At 40.4% G+C, this 26,330-nt stretch overlaps 1 protein-coding gene across 2 annotated transcripts in view; it reads right to left on the bottom strand.

The window, feature by feature from the left end:
• Nucleotides 1-4,798: 4,798 nt before the first annotated feature.
• Nucleotides 4,799-26,330, bottom strand: part of EDC3 (enhancer of mRNA decapping 3) — a 44,278-nt gene continuing 22,746 nt past the window's right edge. The window contains exons 4-7 of one of the 2 annotated variants that reach the window (XM_073650792.1): nt 23,819-24,169; nt 11,912-12,065; nt 8,651-8,868; nt 4,799-6,747 (exon numbers count right to left, since the gene is read on the bottom strand). In XM_073650792.1, coding sequence (XP_073506893.1) covers nt 6,413-6,747; nt 8,651-8,868; nt 11,912-12,065; nt 23,819-24,169 — 1,058 coding nt within the window. In that variant the 3' untranslated portion in view covers nt 4,799-6,412. The remainder of the gene's footprint in view (nt 6,748-8,650; nt 8,869-11,911; nt 12,066-23,818; nt 24,170-26,330) is intronic. The other variant, XM_073650791.1, reaches the window with a different exon arrangement.

Below are 26,330 nucleotides of genomic sequence, written 5' to 3'. Positions count from 1 at the left end.
GTAATAAATATTTTTTTATGCCTGGATTAGTTAAAAAACAAAACAAACAAAAAAAAAAATTAAAAGAGCAACATGCTTATTTGCTGCCATTCAGGTGGATCTAGAGTACGTGATCTCCTCGGGACGTGTTGATTATGCCATCTGTATATCACAAGACTGTCTGAGATTGGCTACAGCAGTCAGGTGACAAGAACTGTGGGTCATCAGATGTTTGATGATGTGCTTTCCTAGTCATTTGATCATTGCAGCCAATCACAGATTACAACGTTCCTGTGACATTAGGACCCAGCAGGTACTGAATGCACAGAAGTGGAAGCAGTTGAGTATGCCTCCGTTTGTACATACCTAAAATGTAGAGAGCCCTTTTGAAGGGATTGTCCAGGAATTGAAAGAAAAAAAAACCCCTAAATAAAATTATTAATTCCTCAATACCTTTATTCAGCATATCACACTCATTTTGTCTTTGGAGGTAATAATTAAAATGGACTATACCTTGTTATACTGACAGAAACCAAGAATGGGACAGGTGACTGAGCATGTGCAGTAGGAAGCTCTTCCCTTGTCCTTCATGTGGAAGATGTGCTCACAGTGGACATTCTGATGTAAAACTAGATACCTCAACACCTAAGCTAAGAGGAGGCTGCACAAACTGCTTTCGCCCCTGCCTATCTCCTCTAATACTAGGGGTGCTGACCCTACTTTCTACCCTGTCTTTCTGATCTAATACTGGAGATACCATAGATGCTGAGGTAAGAAGATGCTGCTTACACTGCTGTCCACCCCATCTCATCTTATACTGAGGATACCAGAGGTGCTGAGGTAAGAAGAGGCTGCTCACATTGCTGTTCACCATGTCTTTCTGATCTAACACCTGGAGTGCGGAGGTAAGAAAAGGCTGCCAACACTGCTGTCCCCATGTATTTTTGATTAAATATTGAAGATACCAGGAGTACTGAAGCAAGAAGAGGCCGCAGTACATAATTGGCTTTCTAAATGCTAAGCGGCTGCTGTGACCTGGTGATAAGCTATACTACATATTGGCAATCTTATGACCAGGTCACATCAGTTAAACTTCCTACTACCCCTGCACAATTTACATTTTAAGGCCATGACCCCCACCATCAGTAATTTTTCTCAGGAGTGGGAGCCAAAACCAGGTGAAGAACAATCAGAGAAAAGGTATAATAGAAACAAGTCACCAATTCTGCATTTATCACCCACTCCTGGTTTCGGCTCACACTCCTGAGAAAAAATACTGACCGAATACTGACCAAATACTGATAGTGGGGGCCGTGGCCTAAGTGTTCATACTCATTTGCAATAAAAACGGATGAGTGCAATCCAAAAAAAAAATAAATAAATAAAAAAAAAAAAATCGGATTGCACTCTGACAAATGTCAGATGAGTTACAGCTCATCTGCAATTTTTTTTCTGAGCTGAAATCGGACTGAGAAAAAAAAAAAAAAAAATCACAGCATGCTGCGATTTGTCGCGTATATCGGATGAGCCTCGCCAATGCAAGTCAATGAGTGCAAGGGAAAAAAAAAGGATGGCATACGGACCATCCGTATGCCATCCAATTTTTACAGATACATTACCATTCTGTAGCATAGAACACTGTAAATGGTCCTGTAAATGATTGCAGAATAGTTGCAGAGAAAAAACAGTATTGCATACGGATGCTATGTGAGATAAAAATCGCATTGTACTTGCATGACACTCGTCCTACTTTTCAGGAACAACATCTTTTTTCTCTCAGATGAGTAAGAGCCCTAAGGCAGATTTCTGCCAGTGTAGAAAGGTTAGCACTATAAAATTAAAATACCCACTGTCTTGTTCGTCAAAACAAGTATAATTTCTTAATTAAGGGAACTTAGGAATTTATTTTATAATGACATAGTATATGTCTTTTGAAAATATGTGATTGGTGGGATTTCACCTGACAGGATGAAGAATAGGAAAAAGGTTGAGCTACATGGACAAGTGTGGTCATCTGTTCTTGAGATTTGCAGATGCCTGAATGTTCAGACCTCTCAACAATCACAAATGACATACTACTGACTAAAACGAGAAAGGATGAGACCAGACAAGCAGCCGGATGGCCAAAAACCACAGCAACTCGGCTTCTTCATTTGGCTTATCCCAAAAAAAAGCTGATTGTTTTATCATTTAATTGCACAATCTTTCCTGGTTTTAACACTACGGTGAAGTAAATTTACTGTTCCCATAATTTCTTGCCCTAACCCCTTCTTCCTGCTAGTAGACACATGTAATAGAACATTTATGTTTATCTGTGTCTTGGATGACTAGTCTGTGGTTGGTGCCCTGTGGCTTCTCCCTACCCCACTGCCTTAGATTGACAGGCCCCCCTCCCTGTGTGCTCATCATAGGAAGCAGGACTGGGAGAAGCCTCAGGGGGGTCTGCCAAGGACTAGTCAGCTAGAGAGTACCCGGACAGCTTTTCAAAGTATGCCTTCTCTGAAACAGCGCAGCGTTTTACAGTAACACACACACACAACTGCAATAAACACAGCCAGTGTCTGGATTCATGCTGCCCATGCTTTGACAGGTTCCCTTTAACCGCTTTCTGACGTATGACCTAATAGTACGTCATCGTGACCTGGGCCGATTGGACCAATGACGTATTATTAGGTCATATGGCGATCGCGTCTGCACACAAGCGGTGCGGGGCGATCGCCACCGGGCGTCAGCTGTGACTATGTGCAGGAAGCGGTCCCGCACCGTTCCCGGCACATTAACCCCCTCAATGCTGCGATCGAAGTCGATCGCAGCATTACGGGGGCAAGGGGAGGTGATCGCAATACTCACCTCCTCTCCCGGCCTCCATCCGGGTCACCAGGAAGATATTTTGGTCATGCGCAGTGCATGACCAAAATATCTTCTGCATCTGCAGCACTCACAGCCTGTATAGCACAGGGATGGTGCTGCATTCCTGTGCTATACAGGCGATTAGAATAAAAAAGGTGAAAGTCCCAGAGTGGGACACAGAATAAAAGTCAAAAAGTGTTAAAAAAAAAAAATAATAATAATAATTAATTATAAAAATATATATTAAAAAAAACACCCCACCAAAAATAAAAATATAATGTACCCATCAAATATTATTATGAAAAAAAACAACAAAAAGTACACATTTGGTATCGCTGCGTCCGGAACGACCTGACCTATAAAACTGTCCCACTAGTTAACCCCTTTAATGAACATGGTAAAAAAAAAAAAAAAAAACGAAAGCAAAAAACAATGCTTTATCATTATACTGCCAAACAAAAAATGGAATAACACGCGATCAAAAAGACAAATATAAATAAAAATGATACCGCTGAAAACAGCATCTTGTCCCGCAAAATACAAGCCGCCATACAGCTCCATCTGCCGAAAAATAAAAAAGCTATAGCTCTCAGAATAAGGCGATGCAAAAAAATATTTTTTCTATAAAATAGCTTTTATTGTTTAAAAGCGCAAAAACATAGAAAAACGATATAAATGTGGTACCGCTGTAAACATACTGACCCAAAGAATAAAGCTGCCTTATCAATTTTACCACAAGCGGAACAGCATAAAAAAAAAAAAAAAAAAAAAAAAAAAAAAACAATTCTGGAATTGCTGGTTTTTGTTTATTCTGCCTCCCAAAAATCGGAATAGAAAGCGATCAAAAAATGTCAAGTGCCTGAAAATGGCACCAATAAAAACGTCAAGTCATCCCGCAAAAAAACAAGCCGTCAAATGACTGTCTGCCAAAATATGGAAAAATTATAGCTCTCAAAATATGGCGATGCAAAAACTAGATTTTGCAAAAAAAAAAAAGGCGTCTTTTAGTGTGTGACAGCTGTCAATCATAAAAACCCCATATGATTCTGGCATCACTGTAATTGCACCGACCAGAAGAATAAAGTAGTCTAATCACTTATACCGCACGAGGAATGGCGTAAAAAATAAACTCTAGGGTTAGGGTTGGGTTAGGGCTAGGGATTTTTTTCAAAAGTAAAAAAAAAAAAAAAAAAAAAAAGATGCCGATACGGCGACTAGTGTTGAGCGCAAGTGCTCGCTACTTGAGTTTGCATCGGGTGCTCGGGTATGCACTGAGTATCGCGGGTGCTCAAGTGACATGCTAGAGTCTCCGCCCCATATGCATCATGGCCAAAAAAAACTCACGGGGATTGCCTGCCATGCACGAGCGATCCCCGCATGTTTTTTCTGGATGTCTAATAACCATGAAACATGCGAACGGGTACTCGAGCATGTCACTCAAGCACACGTGATACATGGTGCATACCAGTGTATCAGATGCAAATTCAAGTAGCGAGCACTTGCACTCAAGACTAATGACAACTTATTCAATATGATGACCTAATGTTATCAAAGTCTGTGTCGTACCTCTGGGTTCAAAATGTTCACTATACCCCTTGATAAAATCCTTAAGGGGTGTAGTTTCCAAAATGGGGTCACTTGTGGGGGGGATTCCCCTATTTAGGCACATCAGGGGCTCTCCAAACGCAACATGGCGTCCGCTCTCAATTCCAGCCAATTTTGCGTTCAAAAAGTCACACAATGCTCCTTCCCTTCTGAACTCTGCCATGCGCCCAAACACTGTATTGTCCCAACATATGGGGTATTGGCGTACTCAGGAGAAATTGCACAACAGGTTTTGGGTCCATTTTCTCCTCTTACCCTTGTGAAAATAAAAATTGGGGCTAAAACATCATTTTTGTGGAAAAAGTTAGATTTTTTTATTTTCTGGGCTCCATGTTATAAACTTCTGCAAAGCACTTGGGGGTTCAGGGTGCTCACCACACATCTAGATAAGTTCCCTGAGGGGTCTACTTTCCAAACTGGTGTCACTTGTGGGGGGGTTTCCACTGTTTAGGCACATCAGGGGCTCCCCAAATGCAACATGGCGTCCGCTAAATATTCAAGCAAATTTTACAATCAAAGTCAAATGGCGCTCCTTCCCTTCCGAACTCTGCCGTGCGCCCAAACAGTGATTTTTCTCCACGTATGGGGTATCTGCACAACAAATTTTGGTGTTTATTTTTTCCTGTTACCCCTGCGAAAATAAAAAAAAATTGGGTCTAAAGTAACATTTTTGTGAAAAAAGTTAAATGTTCATTTTTTTCTTCCACATTCCAAAAAGCACCTGAAGGGTTAATAAACTTCTTGTATGTGGTTTTGAGCATCTTGAGGGGTGCAGTTTTTAGAATGGTGTCACTTTTGGGTATTTTCTGTCATAAAGACCCCTCAAAGTGACTTCAAATGTGATGTGGTCCCTAAAAAAAATGGTTTTGTAAATTTTGTTGGAAAAATGAGAAATCACTGGTCATCTTTAACCCTTATAGCTCCCTAATAAAAAAAAAAAATTTGGTTCCAAAATTGTGCTGATGTAAAGTAGACATGTGGGAAATGTTATTTATTAATTATTTTGTGTGACATATCTCTCTGATTTAAGGGCATAAAAATTAAAATTTTGAAAATTGCTAATTTTTCCCCAAATTTCCATTTTTTTCCACAAATAAACGCAAGTGATATCGAAGAAATTTTACCACTATCATGAAGTACAATATGTCACGAAAAAAATCTCAGTATCAGGGGGATCCGTTGAAGCGTTCCAGAGTAATTACCTCATAAAGTGACAGTGGTCAGAATTGTAAAAATTGGCCCGGTCATTAACGTGCAAACTACCCTCGGGGGTAAAGGGGTTAAGTAATACTTGAAAGAATTGATAGCGTTCGTAATATCAGGTATCTAATTAATAGCTAAATATCTAGATTTCTGTGGCCATCCCATTCATCTGAATAGGAAATTCAGAAAGCCATGTACTGACTACAGAAACAACCCAATTCAGGTTTATGGACGGAATTTCTGTTGTAGAAATAAAAGCAAGTCTTCCACATGTGAACATGGCTCCTCTTGTGATAAATGATATGATGGTGAACTGAGCTCTGCTAAACTTGCCATCCAACAATTAAGAAAAAAAAACACACCATATATACACAGAACACCAAGTGCTTCATTTGGTACATATCACATGAGTCAAGTGATAACATGGCAATGAACAGCTGGTAATGCTACACGGTAACAGGATTGTGTTGCACAAACAATGTGAATACAAAAACTGTTTTAGACAGTATTAACTTAAAAAGTAAAACAAATAAAAAAAACTTCCTTAAATTTTTTTTTTTATAGGAAGAACACTTCTGGCATTGTTTTCATGGCTGGTATGTGAGGATCCGAAAAAAAAAGAAAAAAACATTTTTGTTTCCTCAATAACCTTTGATTGTGGCCAGAAATTTACCACTGTGGTAGAAATGGACAGCAATGGTAGTCTTGTGCCCATATTAAGGCACAGTCTTGAAGGTTGTGCGGCATTATTAAGCACTTGATGCTCGGATTATGCCTACATGGAGTGCAGAGGAATGACAAACTTGCAGCCAAAAGGTGAATGATAGCTGATTCCAACTTCTCTGAAAACCTTTTGAGGAATGCCAATGTCACACAGGTAAACTCTCCCAGCCTGCTCCCCGAGGGCTAATGGGAGACCCAACTGTAGTGACCACTTGGCATGGATACCCTGCTCCTGGTCAGCCACTGGAGGGTCAATGCTAAGCACTGGGGCTCGGTTCTGATTGGCCCAGTCCACAGCTGCTCTGTACCATGGTTGGTCTCGTAGAAAGGCATTTTCATGGCAGTCCAGACAATTAATAACCAGGTCTACAGGACAATCTGGAAGATCTGAAACAGATAGAATAGCTAAATTTAATATATTTCTGCCAGAATACATATAATACATTACAGTATGTAAGGTAACACATCATATTTCAAGATGTAAACTTTGTTGGGTCCCCAAATGTACAAAAAAAAAAAAGCTTAAAATGAAGGATAAGATTTGGTAATGCTTTGCATTCTTCATAGAAAGCCACGAGATGGCAGTATTGCATTGAGAGATGCATAACAGAATGCTGAGATTTCTTCTGCTCCACTTAAACATAATTACACCTTCTGCTTGTGGCTCTGACCAATGTACCCATAAAATGTTTTGTGTTTTTTTTAATTTGGCAACGCCTGCAGTTTTTTCTCCATTAAGGCACATAAAGGCTGTCACCAATCTGCTTTTCTTTTAATGGTCTGGCTAAGTATACCTTATACATATATGATATGTGAAGACACATGATCGTGCTATTTTGCTTTACAGAACTTTGAAGAGTCATTGTATGCTATCCAATTCAGCAGACTTATCCTTTTAACCTGGGGCTACATTCATACATCTGTGTATTTTTACATCCATGCAAATTGGACACTTTTTTTATCATGTGTCATCCATATTGCCAGAGTTTGACTCCATGATGCAAACCTTTTTTTGATTGCGTTTAAAAATGGACAAATAAAGCCCTTTAAAAAAAAAACAAAAAACAAAAAAAAACAACCACATATACATTATCTATAAAAGCAGCTGTAGAACACTCACAAAACTGCAGTCTATTCATTGAAGTTCTTATACACTACACCCCTTGAAAAAAGGGCTTTCGGTCAGATTACAAAGTAGAGAAGGCGCAATTAAGTTTGCCAAATCTTAGATCCTGTTCACATCTGTTTGGAATAGGTTATCATACTGTACTACTTTTAAAAATGATGAACGCCTTCTCGGAGCCCGAGCCAATTGGGTTCTTTGGGCACCAACAGATCATTGTTGCCTCGTAAATGAAGACCATGATGCAAATGTTACAGGGTCCTAGATTATGCCTAAGGAAACATGCAAACAAATTGTTTTCCATATCTGACCGTCAGCTATTACATATATAACATACCAACTACTTGCTTTGAGGGGTTTTGGATGCTTTAATGCAAACTGTATTAAACCAATCAATATATTCTTACCAAGTCTAAATCTGTATTCAGGCATAGACAAGCTAAAAAAACTAAGAAATTGTCAGTCAGAGGAGAGATGATTTTTGGGAGCTCACTGGTGCAATTGTGTTACTTTACTGGGCAATTAAAAATCTGAGAGGGCAACTCTTGGCTAAGCAGTAGAAAAGGGCTCACGGCTTCAGTAGTGGTACTAAGTATTTGGCTATGGGCACACAGCTGCTGATTAGAACTTTAAATTGTGGAAATTAACAGCAAATCTGACTATGGGTAAGCGCAGGTTCAAAAATCGGTGTTTCGTGGTATGAGATGCATATATGCTGCAGAATCCAGTTCAGAAGACCCGCAGCCAGTCTCTGCATTTTGTGTTTTAATCATTTTTATAAAATTATAAAAGAGAAGGAAAAGGGGGAAAGGGAAGTTAAGGAACATGTGGATAAAGGGAAATATTTATTAGGAGGGGAAACCAGGAATAAGTAAGGAAGAAGCAGTCTATGCATTATGGATCTTCTGGCTCACACGCAAACCCGGGTGTGATTTGGCAAGTCGGAACAGTCGTCATGTGACCAGGACGAGGACTGGAGCAGCGCTGGGGAATATGGCAATCGGTGAGTATATTACCGCACTTACACAGGTTTTGGCATTAGTTTTGTGAGAGTGCTTCTATAAGTAAGCGTTTGACAGGCATTCACCAAAAAAAAAAAAAAAAAAAGAGTACTATTCAAATACCATCGGATGACCCAATGTCTCATTATCCAATTCAAGCACTGACCTTTTACATTTGACACCTGCTTGCCCTCTGTTCGACAAAACAGATTTATCTCGTTGGTAACCGGCTCCAACATCTTCACAAAATTTGGTAGAAAAAGGAGAATATCTACATCATGATTGGCCAAGTGCCGACCGCAGCTTATTCCCTGAGCCCCTTTGATGTGTGGTCCACACAGAACGGCAACAATAGGTCGTTGGTGAACATTTTTAGGATTAAGCCTATAAATAGATTACAGAAACAAATTAATAAACAGGGCAATATACTTCTATATTAACAATAACTACTCAAATTACATTTTTTCACTATTTGTCAGCTTTACGAGACAGATTTGGAGTGGGCAAAGATTGCCAATTGTAGATGTGCCATGCTGATAATACTCCTACCCAAAGGGATGAATGTTGCCATAATTTCAGAGGAGACTTCAACAAAGTAGTAGTTTAAGGGTGTGCATATTTATGAAACCAAATTATTTTAGTATGGGATTATTTTAGTTGTTGTGGGATCCCACAACCCAGAAGTTCAGGCCTGAATTTTGTTACTTTTGACAATAACATATTTATGAGGGTCAGTCAATAAGTAATGCCTCCTATTTTTTTTCTCCTTAAATAAGGCAGTTATGTTAAATATTCGAATTTGGTACAATTCCTCAAACCTTCTTCTCCAATCCACAGCAATTGCAACTTCCTGCACCAACAGGTGGCCGGACTGTATCTGTTTGCAAAATGGCTGACATCAATGTTCGTATTAGACAACGTTCTGTGATTGAACTCTTGCATGCAGAAGGTGAAACGCCCATTCGAATTCATGAGAGACTGAAAAATGTGTACGGTGATGCAACAGTGGATGTCCGTACTGTTAGACGATGGGTTCGTCGCTGTAACACAGCTGAAGGGCCATCGCCGTTGGCTGACAAAATGCAGAGTGGCAGGCCAGTAACCGCAGTGACTCCAAGCAACATTCAGCGAGTCAATGACATCATTCGTGGTGACCGCCGGGTGACTGCAGATGAATTGTGTGCCATTATCTGCCTCAGTAAAGGCAGTGTGATGAAAAGTTTGTGCACGGTGGGTCCCAAGAATGCTTTTTACCATGCTGGAATACATGCCCTTGTTAAACGGTAGACCAAGACTGTGGAAATGGATGGAGATTATATTGAAAAGTGACAAATTAATCGTTAATGTTGTGGTTTTCAACCTATGTAATTGCATTTGAATTTCTTGCCAATTAAAAGGAGAAAAAAAATAGGAGGCATTACTTATTGACGGACCCTCGTAGTAAAATCACTAATGCAAGAATCCCCACTCTTATTTAAGAGGTTGTGTGACCAAGTCAAAAGTGGCCAGTTTTTGCTCTTACTTTATTCCCCCTACTCCCAAGTATTCAAAGTTAGTTTTTTTAAAACCCGCCATATGGTATCAGAGATATGGGCCTTTTTATTTTGTACTTTGTTGCCCTGGCATGTAGCAAAGGGGCGTTGCTCACTGGATTCTCTAGAGGTGAAGTAAATATAGTGTTAAAAATGCTGCCTGGCCGCATTACTAAAAACAGGCTACCAGGAGGATATGAGCTTATATCCTCCTAGGAGCCACTTGCTTTCAGTTATAGGGGCAGGTACAAAATGGTTACAGTCACCACTCATTGTGGGCGGCTGCTGTAATCACTCCCTGGCACTTTGATTGTCAGCACACACGATGGGCAGCCCCAGACTGGTGATTGGGTAATCACATGTATTTGACAAAAGTCTTCGAGTTTCAACTACTATCACTTTTTGTTTTGTCCTGTTTAAGAATCGCTATGAGTTAATTCAGTCACTCACAGGGTGGGCCTGAAAACCACTTGACTACACTTGGGGTGGTCCCAGCCCATGTACAATCTGACCAAGACTATAATTTCAACACAATATTTACAAATCGCCGTATGTAAAGTCAGCTTTAGTCCCTACAATCTAATTTCCTTATGCAGAAGGAATATTCTCACTAACAATAAAAAGCAAAAACAGAGATAACGAATGTATATATTATCAGTCTAAATGACACCGCTATATAGTATATACAAATTACTACATAGCACATGATGATGGGATATTTTATTAGTAAAATGATTTACAGATTATGTTACAAGGCAATAAAAAAGCATTGGATGTTAAGTCCCAATAGATGTCGGTGTGTTTCATGCAGAAGTAATGATATCCGGTTTATTCACACTTTGAAGACCAACCCACACCTAGTAATTTATTTGTGCCTGTTTATACACACGCAAGGCTTGCTAAGCAGGACCTTGCTAAATTGGTTTGTACTCTAGTACCCTGCGTAAAACTGGTATTACTGGTGTGGTGTGAGAGCAGGAAGAGAGGAGGGCAGAAGATCGGCATCGCGTGTGAGAAGAACATTCCTAACAGACTTGTATCACTTTAACAGTGGGAAATAGAGGCCTGGTTGTATAACTGGCTTCATTCCTCTTCTTATCTTGCACGCCTGGTGGCCGAGTTCCCAGTTTTAAGACTAGACATTGGCTTGGCAACTCTAATAATGATGCAGTTAGACACTCATGGTTTTATTCAACTTGTTTTCACCTCGTGCCTGTGAGCAGTCAGTATATACACTGCATATAGATAAACTAGTTCACCCAAATTGTATCTTATACCTTATGCTGGCCTTAGATTGTAGTTTTAAATTGGGCAAAATCTTATGACATGAGAAGCAGATAAAGTGCATTCAATGGTCGAAGGGTTTAACGCAAGGGAATTTCCCAACACAGACTGAGGGGGGACAAAGTGTCAAAGTGGGGGAAAAGGCTGAAGGTTAGGTGGGGTAGGCTGAACTAGGGGAGGAGGGGGGGCTGTATTAGTTCTTGTAATAGTCTTACTGAATCTAAGTGTTTTGGAAGAAAGGAGGAGAATATAAATCAAAAACAAAAAATCTCATGGTCTAGAGAGCGCCTTTAAAAAAAAAATCGCAGGCATTGGAGGGATGGCCTGATTTCCCCTGACACCTACTTTTTTTGCCTCATGGCAACCCCTTAACTATAGTCCTGCTCTAAGAAACATTATCCTACTCTTGACCTAATAAATACCTTGTTTTTTGTTACCTAAATACTCATAATTAGCATTTTTTTCTATCCTAAATAACTGTTTCATCTCAGACAACAAAAAGCAAAATGTAATACTTTAAGAGTTTCCAGATCTTTAAATCACATTTGCCAGATCTGTTAACAGAAACGTTAAACATTCGTTCATATGCCAAGTCATTCTTTTCAGCTCACCTGTTTGGACCACCAAGTAGCGTCAGTGCCATCTGACTGGCACAAACTCCTGACATTTCCAACCGTTTCTCAACTGATAGACCATGCTTCTCAGCCACGCTTAAGAGCTTCTTGTGCAATCCATATGAAATGCTGGGTACCACCAGACCTGAATCTGGAGAATAAAGAAGAGTTTGAGAAAAAAGAAAGCAAACCTAAGGGGAAAGTTTAAGAAAAGCCACACATTCATCTGACCTGGGCTTGTAGAAATCCAGATAATTCCCACCAAAACAAGCCCATTTGGATGTAGCCATGTAAGAAAGACATGTTTAGCGTAGATTCACCTATCCTTTGTAGCTCAACTTAATGATAGCAAGATACAATCCCCAACATATCCCATGTATCTTTTTTGCACTTTTAAAACATTGGACAAGAAACAAAAATGTACAACCCCAATTCCATAAAAAGATGGGATGCTGTGTAAAATGTAAACAAGAATGCAAGGATTTGGAAATCTCTCAGCCATATTTTAATCTCAATAGAACATACAACATGTATCAGAAAAGGAAAAATGTATTAGTGTAGATGGTAGCAACACCTCAAAAAAAAGTTGTGACAGGGCCATGTGTACCATTGTGTAGCATCCCCTCCTCTTTTTACAACAGTCTTAACTTGTGAGGAGACCAATTGCTGGAGTTTGGAGAGGAATGTTGGTCCATTCTTGTCTAATGTAGGATTCTTGCTACTTAACAGTCCTGGGTCTATCTTTCTTCATTTCATAATGTGCCAAATGTTTCTAATGGTGAAAGGTCTAGACTGCTGGCGGCCAGTTCATCTTAACTCTTAATCTGTGATGCCAAGCTGTTGTATATCTTTGCATCCATCACAAGACCTTCTCTGAAATAGACGTTGTCTGGATGAAAGTACATGTAGCTCTAAAGCCTGCATCTAAATCAAAGGCACTCAATGCCGAGCTAGATTTTCAAAATGCACTCCCCATAGGCACTAATGAAAGCCCATGCCATCAGAGATGTAGGCTTTGAACTGTGTGCTGATAAGCTGGATGTTCCCTCCCTTCTTGAGCCCACAGGACACAGCGTCCGTGGTTTGCATAAAGAATTTCAAATTTTGATTCCTTTAAAATGGGTTGAGGCAAAATGGAAACCGGGTCTGTGGTCAGAGGAGCTTTGGCACAGAGAACAGCAGCGTTCAGAATTGTGTGGATAGATGACTTATTTGTATTTCTGGACTGCACGGCGAACTGTCTTCACATTCAATAATTTCTGAAAGTATTCCCTAGTCCATGAGTTATGTTCACGACCAATTAATGCCCTTTCTTTAATGCACTGCCGACTGAGGACCCATTGATCACAAGCATCCAATATTGATAGTCGGCCTGGTCTCTTGTGCACATGGCTTTCTCCAGCATTTTTGATATTATGTACTATAGTTGGTGGGATATTCAAAGTGTTTGCAATTTTACATTACGGAACATTTTTCTGAAATTGTTCAGATTGGTGAACCTCTGCCGAATTTTGTTCTTGAGAAACTCTGTGTATAAAAAGGAGTTTGTTAGAGAGGCAGTCAACTGACTTAGTTGAAGATTGACCCTCCATGTGCTTTTTATCAATTCATTAGTATCACTTAATTTTCCAACCTTTAGTTGACCCGGTCTCAACTTTGAGAAGTGTTGCCGCCATCAATTTCTAAATGAGTTTTTTTTTTTCAAATGAAATTGAAAAAGGTCTTAACGTTCAACTTCTGATCTGTGTTCTGCTGTGAATTTAATATGGCTATGAGTTGTTTAAAACTGAACTCTTACGTAATAAGCTCTGATTGTAATACTTAAATGATGTATATAAACTAAAGGGGCAAAGGGCCTAGCTCTCCTGCATTCTGATAAGGAAAGATATGGCAATGTGTTTATTCACACAATTCACAGTTGCGTGCAATACACTGCAGACTAACTTGACTATGGGTGCCACCCGTGTCCCATGGGGAGCAGAGTCTGTTGTTCTACTGCACGAAAGCCTGGCAGCTGTGATTAGGAATTGGCACAAAGGCTAAGGCAAGCAGCCAAGCCTCTCACCTCAGATAGAGGCAGCTGGCGACTTCTGGCACAAGCAGCTTTGCTTGTCACGTTATGTTCATGGAACTGACCAGGAGCCAAAGCTTCCCCCCTTCTGCCCTCTGCCCTTACGAACCAGCACTATTTATCAATTACCAAGATGAAAGAGGGTAAAGGTAGCACAAACACCAAAAAGCAACCATATCCATTACAATATATGTTGAGCAACTTTAAAGATCACATACAGTGTTAAGCGAATCCTGGAACCATGGTTACTGAATATCACTAGAGCATATAATTAGCTTATATACAATCATGGGAAAAACTAAATACACCATCTTTTAAGTCTATGGAATAATATTATTATTATTATAAATGTCTGGTCCTTAGAAGGTCTTGAAATTAAGTACGGTAAATAGAAGAAAAGAAAAAAAGAATGACAAATTACACTGTCATTATTTAAGAAGAAAAAAAACCTAGGCCAAAATGTAGAAGACATAGTGTGACACATTGAGTGCACCTTCTGAATTAAAGGGAACCGGACACTTAAAATGCAGTCCAATCTGCAGGCACCATGTTACAGAGCAGAGGAATATATAATTTTGTGAGAAAGGACTCAGTATAACCTGTGTATTATTCAGTTAATCCTCTGCTCTTTCTGGGATTTTCATTCCAGCGTGCGGTTGTATCAGTGACTGACAGCTTTCATTGTATAGATGAACATCCAGAGATAGCCGTCAGTCACTGATCGGATCACCCACTGGACCAAAAATCTTAGAAAGCACAGAGGTTTAAAATGAGATATATATATATATATATATATCTATATCTATCTATCTCATTTTAAACCTCTGTGCTTTCTAAGATTTTTGGTCCAGTGGGTGATCCGATCAGTGACTGACGGCTATCTCTGGATGTTCATCTATACAATGAAAGCTGTCAGTCACTGATACAACCGCACGCTGGAATGAAAATCCCAGAAAGAGCAGAGGATTAACTGAATAATACACAGGTTATACTAAGTCCTTTCTCACAAATTATATAAATTATATATATATATATATATATATATATATATATATATATATATATATATATATATATATATATATATATATATATATATATATATATATATATATATACACACACACATATATACACTAAAATGGTGCTTTTTTGGTATGATCATCAGTTTCTCACGTTGTTCGGGAGGAATTCTGACCCCTCTTTCTTTGCGACTTGTTTAAGTTTGCAAACTTTTGCTGTGCTACCATGTTAATTTTGGAAAGAAGACTTTCTCTTGGTAACCCTTCCAAGCAAACCATACTTGTTCAGTCTTTATTTAATTGTACGGTCATGAACATTTTACATGCTAACTAAGGCCTTTAGAGTCTGAGCCTAAGCTCTTGGGCGTTTTGCAATTTGTTCGAGCATTGCACGGTTTGATCTTGAGGAACATTTGCTTGAACAGCCACTTTGTCGATAGTCTATCTGGAAAGTTTTCTTCTTGGGAATAATCTTTTTCACTGTAGAATTATTAATCAACACATGTTCAGAATTGGCCTCAAAACGTTTCCCGGATTGCTGGACAGCAACATTTGTTTCTCAAAGATCATTGCTGATTACTTACCTCTTTGGCACTGTTTTAAAGACACACTGGAAATGCTCTAGAAAAGCAAACAGCTATAACTTCAGATTTTTTAGAGGTGGTCAAAACTTGCTGATGACCAATATTTCAATGACATTACATTAGCAGCACCTGACAGCGTCTTAACCCTATTAATTCCTATCAGTGTTTAATTTTTTCAAACACTGCTCAGGCATTTTGGATTAGTTTGTTAAATGTGTAATTTGTCATGTGTTGTTCATCTGATGTTGGGTTTACTACGTTTTAAATGCCAGATTTTTTTGTTGTCGTGATACTTAAAGCCATGGAATTAATAGAGGGTGTACTTGTTTTTTTTCATCACTATCTTTCTACCCATCACGGTTTGCAAACCTTCTCAATAAATTTACCATAACAAGAGTTTAAGAGGTCATCCACTTTGTTAGTGCTTCTTCTTACAAACTGACCAGCACTTCTGTCCATTAAAAGGCTGCTGATGGAGGAGCAGGTGACAAGACTTGTCCATCAGCCTCTTCCAACCATAAAGAAGTGCTACTCAGTAAGGAAAGATGCAATAACAAGGGAATGTGGCCAACCCCTTGAACTCCACTTACTGTTTATGCTATATGCCACCTTGTTACATCTCTGTACTTTTGCTATACTATGGCACCTTTGAAAATTTGGATCCCAATATCAGCTTATGTGCACAACATATAAAATCTGACCAAATATTGACTTCCTTGACAAGGTAAATGCAAGCAAAAAAATAAATAAATAATAATGTGTTGTCAGACAGGTTACTCCAGCTGCACCTGCTTTCCCCAGCTGTTCAATAGTCACACGCAACATACCCTCCATTCATATGAGGCCTCATTCATCTACTGTGTTACCTAGCACAGCCAAACCTCTAGGTTTAACCCATTCACACATGTGCAGTTGCAGTTGTGTATTAGCTCAATCTGCTAATAGTTCTTCCAATTTTGAAAACAGTGTCTCAGAATACAAGGGACCTTAAGCTCATTTAAAAAACATTTTACATGGACTAATACAAATTATATGGGGATGAACAATCACTACAGGGTATTTGTCACTTGGTTCATATTGCTCAAACCACAGGCAGCATAAATCAGAGCATGGCTGCACGATTGCAGCCAGGTATATGCTTCTCTGAAACACACTGACATTTCAGGGGAAATATAAATAGAAGAATTTGTGTGGGGACCATTGGCAGAGGAAAGCCTAGTCCAGCGCCGACCCGGCTGGCTTTTCACTTCATTGCGCCAGGTAGCTGACCGAAGTAATTGCCCATGGTTTTGGGTAGTATGCATCAAGTGACAGCTTCCCTTTAATAGGATCGCACAGTCCTCATCTGGTCTAAACTATATCAACCAGAATTCATCTGTTTATGTGGAGATATGTGCTTCAGACAACATTTGTCCTAGGGATACAATCCGCTCTCGGTCCAATGATTATCCTGTGTAAAATTGCCTTAAGAGAGTGCTTTACCACGTATTGTGTTCTCACAACCCAATAAGCTAACCACGTTGGTGTCCTCTACTTCTGTCATCAAAATTAATGGGATGTATTTAGGCATTACCCCATATATGATGCCATACTTTCCTGTACCATATAAAAGGATGTAATCAATACGTACTCATGTTTATTTGTTCATGCAAAAAGCTCGAATCACATTTAACAGACCTAGCTTCACTCCATCTATGCACCTTGGCATTTCTAATACATAGTCATCTAAGCTACAAAAGACAAAGCAGTGACTGAAAATTTACAGAAATATATTTTAACCCCATGTGTGAGTGTGATGCTGCTGAAATCCACACCGACATGCAGTTTAAATACTCTTCAAACTGATTAGTTCTGTGCAGCTTTGGAGATGAAACTGAAATTTACCTGAAAAACTGCATGGACAGTATCAATTTACAAATTGCAAATTGGCTGTAAAGTACATGTCGCAGTGTTTTTCGGAGGTTAGATTTACCCGTACTCCTTTATCAATACTCCTGGACATTTCATTCTTGTTAAAGTGATTTTTACTCTCCATGACTATTAGGTCCCTGTCGTGAGATGCTGGATACAGAGACATGTGTTGTAGTTCTAGATATGGTGTTGGAAAGGGTAATTATGATTAAGGATTGCAAACAAGATAAACATGATGTAATTACACCTAATAACCGATGCCCACATTCCTGACACTTTGCGTGCCATACAACACTATCCTGCTGGCATTGCTCACACTAGACAGGAAGGTAGCTTTCAGGAACTGGCAGGCAATGTATTTAACTCCTTAACTTTTGCCAAGGTGAACCATCGCACACAACCTAATCGAGGACAGAGAGGGTGAAGGAGAAAGTCCTGTCACGCAATGAGGGAGAATCTAAAGCTAATGTTTAGATTTTTAATTACTGGATGACATATGTGCGAGTGAAGAAGGAACGCCTCCTGCCTCACGCACACACGCAAGGCAATGCTAGTCAAACCACAGCAGAAGTAATAAGGGATGTAATATAAACTTTACAGTGGGGTAAAGAGAGGAGCAGGCGCTCCTCGGGGAGGCAAGAAAGCTGGAAGGTGAAGTTAAACATAAAATATGAAGTAAAATATGGGGGAGCTTGGCAAAGCGCTATATGTTCTTCTAAACAAGCTGAACCTCAGGCACAATGGGGCATGCTGTGGATAGGAAGCTGGGGGGAGGCTTGGCTGCTCAGGAAGCCAAGTAATTAAAGAGGCCCTGAAAGGAGGAGGGGGCTGGGGGCTGTTTGAAAAGTTTTACTATGAGATTTTACAGCTGGTAGTGAAGCTGGGCAGATACTGATTGAGCAGCACTCTTAACACGCAACACATGCAACGCAATCATTCACACTGTGGGAAGGAGCAAGGGTCACTTGTAATACATACAATACCCAGTAACCCATTTCTGTCTGTAACAATCACATGGCTTCAGAACATTTAGATGAAACCAGAATTAGGGCTTATTCACACTTTTTACTTTCACAATTCCCAGCCCAACTGCGGGTCTCCTGACCTGAACTAACTGCCTCATAGGCAGATATAACACTGTTAGCTTGGGTCAGAAGACCAGCGCTTAGTCTGGGAGTTGCAATTGTACCATGGACTGTAAAATACAGCCGGTATAAGGTCATGTGAATAAACCCTATGGCCTCACACATACCACGTTACATGCTCCAATGCATGCTGTATCACGTAATGCTACTACGTGACTATACCGTGCTTCTTGAAGGCAGTCCAAAGTGCAGTCTGTGCAACAGCATACATGTAGATGTACACAGCACCGAGCTCCAACGTGTTCAGCTATGTCACATATGAACATTTCCATGGAATGAAAAGTTCCACAATGATACAGATTTATTATACTGCAGAAGAAAAGTTCAAACGACCTATGGCCAGAAATACAATGGAGCACATTGATAAAGGCTCCAGGGTTTGTGCACCCCGACGTAAAATGGCTTCATTATACATAGAGCCCAATGCGGGCTTCCATAGGAGCTGCAAGTTCAGAGCAAGAATTAATGCAGAATACCATTTTCTTTGCTTTATTGTTGGCCATTTATTGTAATCTTTCTACTGTATTTCTATATAGTGTGATTAGTGTGGGTTCTTGCCATTGCAGGAACATCTTAGAATATGGTTTCTTTCTCATTAGATATATTGCTTATTATGTAAATCAACACCATTAAAACTTGCAATTCACTTGGACAAATATTTTAAGAATATCTTAGGTATCTTCTAGCAATCCCATTACCAGGTTACCCAACAAGATGACAGTTAAGAGGTGTTTGCCTCATGATTAGATGATCAGTGCTTGCAACACATCTTTGGCAATGCTTTCCTTATGGAATGAAAGATAACCTCTTACTTGTGCACGTGTCAGGTTAAAATTGACATTACAACAATAAATTTTCCCATATAACAAAGGGGCAGCAAGTGAGAAATGGAAGGCATGGGAAGAAACCAGGCCAAAAGTTAAGTTTAGATAGCCCAAATAAGTTATAAAGGGATTTCTGCTGCCCTGACGAAAAAAAAATAAATGGATTGGAGGTAAGCTTTGTGATAAACAAGTTTGTGTGATTGGAAGCAGGATTTATAAATAAAAAGCTGAGTAAGTCCAGACAGGACTCCTGGGGGAGATAGTAAGAGTCCTACATAACCAGTCCACATAGAACAACTGGCAGTTCTCTCTGTAAGGCCCTCTTCACATGTCTGTTTTGTAGGTCTGTATGCGGTCTGTTTTTTAAAGGACCGCAAATTCAATGTGTGTGAGCACGTTAGGTTTTTCACATGGACCGTGTGTAAAACCTGCAGACATGTCAGTTTTTTTTTATCCCTGTACCATCAGCGTGACACATACCGGCAACTGGAAATCAGCGGTACAGTTTGTGCTGTTCTCCGATGCCTGAAGGCAGCTCTTATCATTGTCGGCTGCTCCCGCTGAGATCAGCGCGAGAAGGAGACAATGATGGGAGTTGTATTCAGCAGGTGCTGAATACATGGTGTGCAAATGAAGGAAATTAAATAAAACTGCGTGTGCTCCTGTCGATTATTCATACCAGGCAGAGGGAAAAACCACCCGCTGTGGGCTGATATTACTAGCCAGGGAAAGGGCCCTTAGCCAAAAAAATGTTCCCTGGTTATTAATAGCCAGGGAACATTTATGGCTAATGGCCGCTTCCCTGCCTAGTAATATCAGCCCCCAGCGGACAGATCTCTCTGCTGGTTAGGAATAACAGTCAGGAGCCCAAGCCATTTTATTTCATTCTTCATTTTACACAGCGGATGCTGAATATAACTCCCATCATTGTCTACTGCTCACGCTGATCTCAGCACAAGCAGGGGACAATGATGAAAGCTGCCTTCAGCAGCCGGCACCTGGGATCAGCACGAACTGTAAAGCTTTTCCCAGGAGTCGGTACATGTCACAGACAGCACATGGATGTTTTACACGGACATACTGATTTCATTTGTATGCCAAACGGATGTCACGCGGACAAGCACCTCTCCAGTACTGTTTTTTCCTGTACAGGAATCATCAGGATGTATTAAGCGGAGGAGGGGGGGCGGGCTAAAAGAGTGTGTGTACAGAGAGGGTTGTCAATCATCCTGTGTGGGTGGGGTACACAACATTCAAACAAACTCTCCTAGGTGTATTTACTCAGGCAGGATGCCACTTCTCTCTCTCTTTTAAAAGGTATGTGCACACAAAGTTATTTTTCAGGCTGTCGAACCTGCCGAGTTTTTCAAGACGAAGATGCTTCAGGAAGTGCTGCTTTTCTCTAGCGTCTTGTAATCTTGCAGAGTTTCCTGACATTTTTTAAACTCAACAATGAAGAAATAGATAGCAATTTTTGAAGCTAAAAAGCTGGCAAAAAGCCATATTCTAGGCTTCTTTTGAGACTTCCTATTGTAAATTTAAATTTTAGAGCCCCTTCAGAGCAGAAAATGTCTATATCAAAACAAAACAATGGCCTGCTTATTTCTTTAAAATCGCTTGTCGTATTTGAAAACCTGAAACGATTAAAAAGACGCTAAAAAAAACAAACTGTCGTTTTTACTTAGAAATGCATATGCTCATTCTTTTGACCATTTAGCTAGCAGTTTTTCCCTCCTGGCAGGTTTTAGAGCAGTACTGTCTAAAAATAACATTGATTGCACATAACCTTTTTATACCTTAGATTAGATTGCATCAACCACCTAGCAGCTTTGCTTTTGAGGCTGTGTGCCCACGTAGCATTTTTCAAGCGTATATGCTGCGGAATTTCCGCAGCGTAAACGCTTGAAAAACGCAAGTATATCCGCACCCCATGGTCCCCAATGGGATTCCGCAAGTTCTATGCACATGCTGCGGATTTTTCCGCAGCGTTTATGCTACGTACAAAAATCCGCAGCATGTCATTTAATTTTGCGGAAGCGCAGCGGAACTCCCGCCATTGACTTGCATTGAGACGCATAGAAACCGCGACTGTACATTTGTACAAGCGGCTTCTATGCGTCTCTATGTGCGGATGGTACCCAGTTCTGGAGGAGAGGAGACTCTCATCCAGACCTGGGTACCATTGTACCTGTAAAAAAAGAATAAAATAACAAATAAAGTTTATACTCACCTGTCCGGCGTCTTCTCTCTGAATGCCAGCAGCGCTGAAGGACCTTCGGTGACGTCACAGTCATGTGACCGCAGGCCCTTCACCGCTCTGTCTCGCGATATGCCGGCAGCCGGGAACCAGCCAGGAAGCAGCGCTGCAGCCACGCCGGGGCATCGGGGGTGAGTATAGCTTTATTTGTTTTATTTTTACGGTTCACACTGTATAAATCCATGCCGGTTGCATGGATTTATATAGTGTGACCTAGTTGTCAAGCACTTTCCAAGTGATGCTATCGCCTGGAAAGTGCTTGTCAATCTGCATGCGGAAACGCATGTGAACCCGCATGTGGATCCGCATGTATTCTGCAGGAAAAACGCATGCACAATCTGCATGCGTTTTTTTCTGCCAGGGAGATGCAGAAATGCTGCAGAAATTTTCTGCTTCATTTCTGCATCGTGGGCACATAGCCTAAAAGGGAACATGTCACGTGAAAAGACGCCATTAACCTGTAGATAAGATCCCTTAAGACACTTAGACCCCGCTGCCAGTTGAAAATGAACTTTATTCCTCCCATCGTTGTTTGGTGTTCAGCCGTAGGGGTGACGCCGGTGTGGGTTCAGTCACTGCTCTATGTATGGAGCGTGGTGGCTGTAAACAGCACCCCTGGCCCTGACCGACAGCTGCTCAACATTTGGGCTGGCTGTTAGTCAGTGCTGGGGGCGTGGTTACAGCTGGCACTCTATATAGACACACAGAGGTGACTGAAACTATTACAGGTTTCAGGCAAGTAATCTGGCGTTCAATTTTTCGGGATATTGGGCTATGTCAGCGCTTATTTTTTGCACCATGAGCAGACGTTTTTACCAACACCATTTTGGAGTAGATACAATGTTTTGACTGCCTCTTATCGCAATGTTGCAGCGACTAAAAACCTTAATTTTGGAGTTTAAATTTCTTTTCTCGTTACAAAGTTTACCGATTTAATTTCATATTTTGATAGAGAAAACTTTTCTGAACGCGGTGATAGCAAATGTGTATTTATTTGTTTTTTAATGGGGCAAAAGGGGTGGCGATTTGAACTTTTGTATTTCTTTGTCATTTTTAAGACATTTTTTCCTCACTTTTTACCGTATGTAATAGTACTTGAATATATGTGTTCATCGGATCGCTTGTACAATACGCAACACTGCTCTCACAGGTATATCGTAATGACAGAGCCGGGGGTATTCAGCAGACTCCCAGCTGTCATGGCACCCCATCATCATGGGAAGGCTGATGGGAAAATGGAATGATACATCCCCCTGCCGGTGCCTGTTAAATGCCGCTCCACCCGTGTCTGTTAGAGGAAGATAATGGCTGAATAAATCAGCCATCATCTGCAGGGAAAGATGCAAGCCAAGCCTGCATCAAAGGCAAGGACAGAACATATGACGCAAGTGTTTGTCATATGTCGTGAAGGGGTTAAAATGTGGATCCCATATTGAAGATATAGCCTTACCAGTGATTTATAGATGGGTAATGGGATTTGCTCTTAAAATTACCCTAAAATCTTGTTTGCTTTTGCAGCTGCTGCTTGACATGGAGTACTGCTGCTCAGCTTACTTGTAATCAAAATACCCCAGTCCTCCTCCTGTTCTGTAATCTCGAGTATATTTCCATGTAATGTACTGTATATGCATTAATATGAATACTCCAGCCTAGGTGCATTACTCTACATTTATTAACATTAAACTTAATCTGCCAAGTGTTTTGCCCATGCAGATATCTTATCCAGATTCATTTGTAATATTACACTATCAAGCTCAGTTTTTATGATCCTACAAAGTTTTGTGTCATCAGCAAAGACTAAAGAGCTATTTTGCCAACTTGCATGGCTATTGGAGCAAGTTTTTACTGAAATCAGAACTTTCATAGTAGTGAATGGAGAGGGCTTCACATGCATAGCAATTGGGGATTGTGGTACTCATGTTATGGAAGCAAATGTGGATCCCAGCCACATCCGTTAGACATGTATGGGATATCCTGAAGACTGACAGCTGGGCACCTGCTGCAGTCGCTAGGATTTCAGATAGCCAAAATTGAGGTCAAAATCAGAGTTGACACAGATGTGATTAGAGAAACAGGCCCTCTTTTCTTACCCGTGCAGTATTCCTTACCACCTGGTTGTGGTACGATAATTCTCCTATATACGATTGGCTCAGATTCAAGTATATTTTCATCATGTCTGTATGTTGGGGGTCTTTCATTTGGGGTTCCACGAGTCTTGGAACCTCCACCAGTGCCTCCACCCTTTCTCTCATGAGTATCTATCGCTTCAAAGACTGCTGCTTTGTCAAAGAGAGCAAGATTTCCTTCAAAGTCAAAATCTGTATCTGGAATTTCCTCTAGGTCATCTCCAAAGCACTCATCATCCCGAGCCTTCAGTTGCCCATTCTTAGGTCCACTCTTTTTAGGTGTCACTTGGTTAGGGTACCGACTGCTTGATGACCCTAGATGTAAAAAGCAACAATAACAAAGAACGCAAACTATAGATAACAAAACTCTTTGCAATGGTTTTAATGGTATAGTCAATTGTGAATTTTGTACTTAATATGAATAATTTATATATTCATATAATGCACGAGTAACAGTTTCTGTTCCTTTCTGCCATACATTATGTATGTGAGGCAGTTTTACAAGACTTGCGAGGATTCATTTTGCATATTGTACTCAGTCATTCCACTGTTCTTTTGACATCCCTGTGTTAAAGCACACAGAGGGCTAAAATGAAAAACTTGGGACAAAGTCGAGGGCCAACAAGTATATAGGATAATGGGCCCCACACAGTCCTCCAATGCAGAATAATGAGCCCCACATAAGGGTGGCTGTTCTGGTGTCGCGAGCCAAATATAATCACCCTGCAGGCCAGATTTGGCTCACAGGCCAGAGTTTGACATGTGTGCTTTAACACATCTCCTACACATAGATCTGTCTTTCAAGCACAGCCCATTAGTTAACAGACAAACTGATGTCCTCAGGGAACCTGTGGTAAGTAAGGTCATTTGCTGAGTCACACTATTCACAATAGTTATAGAAATCCAAGTTACACAAACTTTACATAAAACTTGATGTTGTACATGTTCATTCATGTTGTCAATATAAGCACCTGAAAGCCACCTTCAAACCTAATAAAGGTTTAGATTTCCTGAAGACAAGCTGTAGTGATAGCAGTCTAAATTGAGAACATTCAGGTTCCCATAACTCCCTTTGATTATATGGGAAAGAATGAAGTCAGAATTCATTATTGTATGCACAGGAGGGATAACACTATTTCTTGTCCACTATATGTCTGGCAAATGGCATTTTAACCTGTTTTAACTCTGCACGTTCTCTTTAATATTCAGTTGTCTCTGAGCTAGAGAATAGAGATTGGAAACTACAGTGTCCCCTAAACACAGTACATAGCGACATAAGAGATTCCTATTCTCCAAACAAATATTCAGAAGCTGCAACAACATGGAGGACATTATACAGCAGTCCAGAGCAATATAACAGAATCCAGGACTGGGGCGAGGTATATACTTACTATAAAGTCGCAGCATGCCCTGTCTGTCTCACTGTACTCATTCCTCCTCCTCCTCCCCATTTAATTAAATAGGCCGATTTTGTCTGTTTTCAGTCCCAAAAAGTTTAATGGTACAGTTGCCTGTGAGAATGTGCAGTAGGAATCGCTGTCCTGCCATGTGTAGGTGTGATATTCTGATTGAATGCTGGATATACCAGTGGTACTGTGGTAAGAAGAGGCTGCTCATACTGCTGTCCACCATGTATTTCTGAACTAATAACAGATATACTGGGGGTGCTGAGTTAATAAGAGGCTGCTCACACTGCTGTCCACCATGTCTATCTGATCCAATACTGGAAATACCAGTGCTGTTGTGGTAAGAAGAGGCCATTTCTGATCAAATACTGGAGATATCAAGGGCACTGAAGTAAGAAGATGCCACTCACACCGACGCCAACCATGTCTTTCTGAATGCTGAGCAGCTGCTGTAATCGGGAGATAACCTATCGCAAACACGTACTGTCAAGCTATCGCCAGGTCACAGCTGAAAAAGTGCTTCCTACTGCATATGCTCAGAGGCACCTGTCCTGTTATCATTACAGGACAAGTTTCTGGACACTACCAAGATGGCAGCAATTTTAAAAGTACTATAGTTATTACCTCCCTATATAGCACAATGGTGATTTGCTAATTTAAGGAACTTTGTAATTTATAAATGACAACTCATTCATGTAGCCGTTTTGTTATATTTCTGGAGAACCCATTTAAGTTTGGAACAAAAAAAAGATTGCTTTTCAGATTGTTCCCCTCTGCATTCTAAGGTAAAGAATTTCATATATCGAGAATAAAGTACAGCAGTGTCCTACTTTTGAGTGACAGTGTACGTGCCTGTGGCTTACAACCTGTTCACATCTCGTGCTAAGGAAGGAATTCCCACCTCCTGGGGGATGAACTGCAGTACTGTATCTCCGTGACAGTATAAGTGAGCTGGGAGGCAGCGCACGCATGAAGACAAGAACTCTGTCTACCCTAGCCCAGGCAATGTTTAATCTAATTGTGTTTGTGTAGAGCTTATTAAGCAGCATTCTCTTTTTTTTTTTTTGGCA

This window comes from Phyllobates terribilis, unplaced genomic scaffold (genome assembly GCF_046119375.1).
Source record: "Phyllobates terribilis strain yellow unplaced genomic scaffold, ASM4611937v1 Scaffold_11__3_contigs__length_659146591, whole genome shotgun sequence".
Taxonomy (NCBI): Eukaryota; Metazoa; Chordata; class Amphibia; order Anura; family Dendrobatidae; genus Phyllobates; species Phyllobates terribilis.
This window is presented reverse-complemented; position numbering and strand designations above follow the sequence as displayed.